Source organism: Choloepus didactylus, chromosome 4 (genome assembly GCF_015220235.1).
Source record: "Choloepus didactylus isolate mChoDid1 chromosome 4, mChoDid1.pri, whole genome shotgun sequence".
NCBI classification, from domain to species: Eukaryota; Metazoa; Chordata; class Mammalia; order Pilosa; family Megalonychidae; genus Choloepus; species Choloepus didactylus.
In genome coordinates, this window is record NC_051310.1 from 94,732,843 (window position 1) to 94,738,842 (window position 6,000).

General features: G+C 52.6%; 1 protein-coding gene across 8 annotated transcripts in view; it reads right to left on the bottom strand.

Moving 5' to 3' along the window:
- Nucleotides 1–3,661, bottom strand: part of CPEB1 (cytoplasmic polyadenylation element binding protein 1) — a 112,495-nt gene extending 108,834 nt beyond the window's left edge. For 4 of the 8 annotated variants that reach the window (XM_037833153.1, XM_037833151.1, XM_037833152.1 and 1 more), the window contains exon 1: nucleotides 3,591–3,661. In XM_037833153.1, the coding sequence (XP_037689081.1) occupies nucleotides 3,591–3,605 (15 nt within the window). In that variant the 5' untranslated portion in view covers nucleotides 3,606–3,661. Of the gene's footprint in view, nucleotides 1–2,937; nucleotides 3,091–3,276; nucleotides 3,382–3,404; nucleotides 3,517–3,590 lie in introns of those variants that run through there. The other 4 variants (XM_037833162.1, XM_037833155.1, XM_037833161.1 and 1 more) reach the window with 4 other exon arrangements.
- Nucleotides 3,662–6,000: the final 2,339 nt, after the last annotated feature.

A 6,000-nucleotide genomic window follows, 5' to 3' on the forward strand; every position in this document is an offset into this window, starting at 1 on the left:
CAGAATGAAACGCCAGGACCTAGTTCCTGGGGCAGGGTTGCTTTATGCCCTGTGAACTTATCCCAGATTTTTACCATGTACTGCTAAAACACTTTTTAATCCTTCCTAGAAATCTATTATGGGGAATTTTAGCTAAGAGAGACAAGGCAAGACTTAAAAAGCTCCATTCTACTTTTGTAGATCTTAAAACAAATATAATGTCAAATTTGCCTGTCTTAGAAGGAAAAAGTTATTGTAATTTTAACTGTCTGTCCTGAAAAAGGAAAGTCTTTTGTGCAGAGGATTGGGAGGGACGCCCACACAGTGGGAGGCGCCTGCTTTCTCCAAACCTCTGGTTCTCTCCGATCAGCTAACTGGTCTAACACACATCATGGAATGATAGACACAGCACATTCCTCCTGCTATCAACACTGATGCACTAATGCTCAGAAGTAAAGCCCATGTTGACTTCCACAACAACCCGAGATTCCCTCCAAACCAGTTAAGGTTCACTTTGCCTATAAATGTGAGCAGCCTACAGGTGACTAAGTTTTCTATACAACATATATCACAAGAAAATCCCTTAACCCCTCACATATCAGAACACATATAAAGGCAAAAGTTGGGCTATACCACCAAAAGGACCTAGGTTCACATCCTGGTTGCCTCACTTAATAGCCCTGCAACTTGATTTCTGAGCCTGCTTCATCTCAAAAAATAGGGGAGTAGGGGGCGTATGTAGATCTAACAGGAATGTTTTAAGACAGAAATCCCAAACTGGCCCACGGGTTGAATACAATCTTCAGAGGCATGTAGTGTTTAAAAATTTTTCGTTGCTACATTTAAAAGTCAAATAGACTGACAGCTTAAACTAAACTAGGAAAAAAGTCAAATATCCATCAACTCTGGACCCACATTTTTGCATGGCAACAATCAGCTAGTAGCTGCTCCCTTTAGAGAGATACACTTCGTAGTTCAGAAGTCACTACTCTTCCTGCCTTCCTCCCTCTTCCTTCACTCATTTATTTTACCTCAGGCCCCTACAGGGATTTGGGTTTACAACCAGTTTTAAGGGTTAAAAACAAAATTAACACCCCGGTATCCCAGTGGCAATGTTTATTTAGACAGGTATTATGATTAGTTTACTTGTTAACATGTTTAGTGTAGAACCTCAGGTCTTACTACTTTCATCATCTTCCTCCATTTTCTGCCTCATGTACACTGGTATACATACCACAGCAAAGGAAAAGACCACAGATCCACTCCTATATCAACTGCCTATGGCCCAATCCAAACTGCAAATGTTTGCATGACCATCTTACCACATGCATCAGCTCTCTAACCTCCTGTTTGCTGTACAGGCTGGCACAAATTCCCTTCCACACATGGAAGCCTTGACCCCCGGGAGATGTTTGTAAGACAACCCTTGGGAGGGGAAAGATAAGTATTTTTATGTATCAAAGATGACTTGTATATGGGATAGTCAACTTCCAAATCCCATTTCTATTAACTGAGAATTCACTGCCAAGCTACTGAAGTTTAAATTAAATCACCATGACACACACACCAAAAAAAAAACTCTACAGCAACGTGCTCTGAGAATATAAATCAGTTCAGAGCAATGAGGAAAGATAAAAGATTAGTGGTCAGTTCTGAACACTACTGTCTGTAGGGGCTTTTAACAGCTCAGAGCTGCACTGAGCTCCAGAAGCAGAAGTTCCACTCCTTTCCATCTACAATAAAAAAAAAACCAACCAGGAAAACAACGGCCAACTTCAGGTTTCCAAGGTTTTGTTCTGCTTGTTTGGGTTTATTTTTATTTTTAAGATCTCAAGTGTCCCTAGGCGAAGAAAACCTGACCCTAAAGATGCAAACTATCCTCAATGGACACTTACAGCTGGTACATGTCAGCAACGTCACCTGAGAAGCAGACAAAAGGCAGGAGGTACACCTGTGCCTACCAGATACCCAACTCCAACCCACTTGCCCCTCACCCCGCAAATGACGCAGACCCGTAGTTTACTCAGGTGCCAGAAGACAGAGTGAGGAGATTGAGCTGTAGCCAGGGAGACCAAAGGAAGCAGTTGCCAAAGAAATACAACGTTAATCAGGGATGAGACTGCTGGCTCGGGAGAAGGAGAGGAACTGCCTCAGACTCCAAGACCTGGCAGCTGGCAACCTCAGATTCTGTGCTTCAGGCTTTTTCACAAAAGTAATACTATTTGAGAGTACCATGCAAAGGAACAAGGCCTGCAAACAACTGCCACCAAAAAAATAAAACGTGTACACACAAGGATGTCCTCTAGAGCCGAGGTGTCCACTTGGCCTTCTCTGTTTCCCTGGGTAGCGTTCGGCCACTCGAGACCTCCCTCCACCCCCACATCCTCCCCCTTGGCCACTTGCAAGGACTTTGGCCTTCCCCGAGCCCTCTGGGAATGAGGCAAGAAAGTCATGACCGACTTGAGCGCAGAAAATACTAGAGAGATTAAAAAAAAGCCCGGGAAGTAACACCAAGTGAGAAATAATCTGTTCTTAGTCGCCACTCACTCTCTTCACTCCGGGCAGGCCCAAGCCTTCCTAACCAGCTTGCTGACCAGGAGAAGGGACCAGCCCGTCCGTCCAGCCACCACCCCGCCAACGCTGAGGTCAGAGTTGGAGTCCACCATTACCACCCACCAGGCACCTGGACTCGTCTGGACTGAGGAGAGAATAACCCAGCGACAAGGCCAAGGCCACATGCACACCTCTCGCCAGGTCGCCGCGTTGGAGAAAGCTGAAGGTAGCGCGGCCTAGCGTGCGCCACTTCCGCGGCCTGCACGTCCGCTTGCCCCAACCCCAGGACCAACCTGGCAGCCACTGGACGGGCGGCGGGCGGCCCGTGATCGCGGCCTGCACCGTCTTCCCAGCGCAAAGCCGAGTCACACACGCCGACCACCTCACCCGCGCGCGCGACCCTACCTAGTCGGCCGGAGAACTCCGGCTGCGGCGCCAGCCAATTGAACGTGTGAAGCCACGTGAACTTCTCAGCCTGGGGAAGCCGGCGCGCGACGGCACGAGGGGCCTGATCACTCCGCCTTAAAGGAGCCGCCCCCGCTGCCGTCGTGGAGTCAGCCGGATGACCGTCGGCCCCGCCCGCCCCCGCCCCTTGTTGGGTGCGAACGCTGGGCAGGAGGCGCTGCGACGCGCCTAAGCTGCCAACGCCAGAGGCTTCGGGTTTCACGTGCGACGGCCAAGAGAGAAGGAAGTGTTCCAACCCCAAGGCTCCTTCCCGTTTGGTCAGCTCCCGTCTGAACCTACACTCGAGGACACGAAGAATACGCAGGGCAGCTTGGAGGCCGCACCGACTCACCCCGGAGGGCCGCGGCGCCTTTAAGCCCAAAGGCCCTGAGTCACGAGGAGGCTCCCAGCCCCCCTTCGCCACTTACCCCTTCACGAGGCCCCACGCCCGCGGGCACGTGACCCGCGCCCCGCCCGGGACTCGCGCGCACTTGGGCGGGCTGAGGCGGGGGGTACCGAGGGGCCGGCCGAGACTGCGCGCGGACCGTTAGCTGCCGCGTCCCGGACCGCGGCCCCGCCCAGCTCCGCCCCGGCGGGCGGCGGGCGGCTCTTACCAGCGGGAACGCCATGGATCCGGCGTGGCCCTGCGGGACGGACGGACCCGCCAGCTAGCTGGCTGGCTGGCGCAGCGAGAGGCGCGCGGGCACGTGGACACTGTTTTTGCAGCGAGCCGCGCGCGGCGCCGCACCCCGGGCCACTTATAAAGCCCGCGGAGCCACCCCCCTCCCCCCCCAGCCGGATACGAAGCACCTGTGGCGGCCCCGCCCGGGCCCTCGGCCCCGCCCCATCCAGCAGGCCGGGCGGAGGGCTCCGCCGCCCACCTTGTTCCGCGGCCGCAACCGCTGCTGGCCACAGCCTTCTCCAGTCCTCCCTGGGAGACCAAAGGCGCTCAGTTCATGACCGCGGTCAAGACCCGTACCTCCTCCTGGCCTCAGTTTCCCACTGTATGAAATCGGGCGTGATTTACAAGCCCCTGGGATACGACAGAGAGGAGCTTTGGCAGCAAAACCCTGTGCCTACGCTCCTCCTCTTCCAGGGAGCCCGCCGGGGCGAGAGGCAACCCTGCGTGCTCATGTGCTAACCTTCCTCTCCGGACTCCAGCAGGCGCGCTCGCATTAGAGCGACTGCTCCATGTGCTGGAAAAGGAGACGCAGGCGTCCGGGGAATCCGGAAAGTTCCCAGAGACACCAGGCATCCTCTTTGGACCGCAGTTCTCTGGAGAAACCGCTTCCGACGCTCTCGTGCGGATCTCCCGCTGAACTGCGATAGGAAGCTGCACTGAGAGGGGACAAGGAACAAGGCAGGGGGCACGGGCCTTTCGAGGAGAACCCGCTGTCCCCCACTCCAGAGAACTAGGGGACGGGAAAGACCACACTGGGTTAGGCTGTTGTCAGGAAAGCCTTCCTGGGTAGCTGGGGCAAGAGCGGTAGGGAAGATCCAGGAGGTACAGAAATGGAGATGGCATTCCAGGCGGGGAGACCAGGCAAAGGAGTGGAGGGGGCTCTGAGCAGAGCGGCTCGATGTGACAAGAACAGAGGATAATGCGTGCCCAGAAGGAGAGGAGCCTCTGGCTGGTTTGTGAATTGCCTTTATTTTGCAGACAACAGAAAACTATTAAAGATTGTAATCAAGAGAATGGCAGTATCAGATCTCTTTTAAGATGTTCCTGGAGACTAGAGAAAGGTTGGACAGAAAAAGAAAGGGGTGGGGCGAGAGACCGGGGAAAGAAAAAGGTCAACATTTATTGAGCGTTACCAAGTGTTTTCATCATCATCATCATCGTATTTATTAAGCACAGTATGCTCAAGGCTTCTCCTGACAGTTGGGATAGATGGGTGGCCTGGATCTAATGGCTAAAGGAGGAGGGAAGTCCACTGCAGGTTTTTCTCTGGGGCAATGGAAGGCAAAGAAGTCAATAAACTAGCCTAGTGTCTCTGGAGGATTAATTGGGGGGGAAGGTAGCGAGGGTAAGAACAGATGCTGGAGTAACAATCCACAGAGGGACTCAGAGTGACAGTGACCGCTGTCCAATCTGCATCCAACAATGGGTCTTCCTGCAGGAGCTTCCTGGCGTTGCTGAGATCATAGGCAGAGAGGGTGATAGCTACAGGGGCAGAGAAGGAGGCATCCTCCAGCCATCAACACCTTTACCCCCCCTTCCCCTTCATAGCAGCTCCTCAGCCATCAACCCTCCCTGCTCAAGATGACCCATTCCAGCCTCCCCAGGAAACTCAGCCAATGGCTCAGCTCTGGTCGGACCCTCCCTCCCTGACCCTTCTCCTAGGGAAGCAGCAGCCCATCCCTAGTCTCACCCTGGCCCACAAGCGGCACAGGCCAGCTGCTCAGAGGTGCTGTATTTTGCTTGACCTCCCAGGGGATGCCACACCAGATGCCTACAGCACAGGAGCCAAGCGAGGGTGGGTGCAAGCACCAAGAGCACCCAGGGTACATCTAGAAAGGCAGCTAGCTGCTGGGTGCCATTTATACAGGACTAAGGTCCTAGCACAGCTAGATCTTTCAAGAAAACTTGAAATACAAGGTTTTTTCAATATGACATCTTCCAGATTTTAAATTTGGTCACTGTTTCAAATTAACAGGCCAAGCTCTGCATTTCTAGGGGCCCCATGCAGCCAATTTGTGATCCCTGATACCCCTTCCTCTTCCCTGGCTCCAAAGCTGGGTATAATAAGAATCTGAAACCTGGAACAGTGTCCAAGGGAACAGGTGTTTGGGAGCTCTTTCATATTTCAAAACCTCTAGCCATAGAAAATAAAGACATCTTTCAGGTGACTTGGGACAGAAATTTCTGTTGCTTAAAATCCCTCTTCTTAAGTTTTCTGTTGCAGCTGACTTTCGCTGAGCATTTCCTATGTGCTTAGCACAGTTCTAAGCACTTTACTGTGTTAACTCATTTTGCAGATGAGGAAACTGAAGCTAGAAGAAGTTAAGTAATTTGCCCAAGGA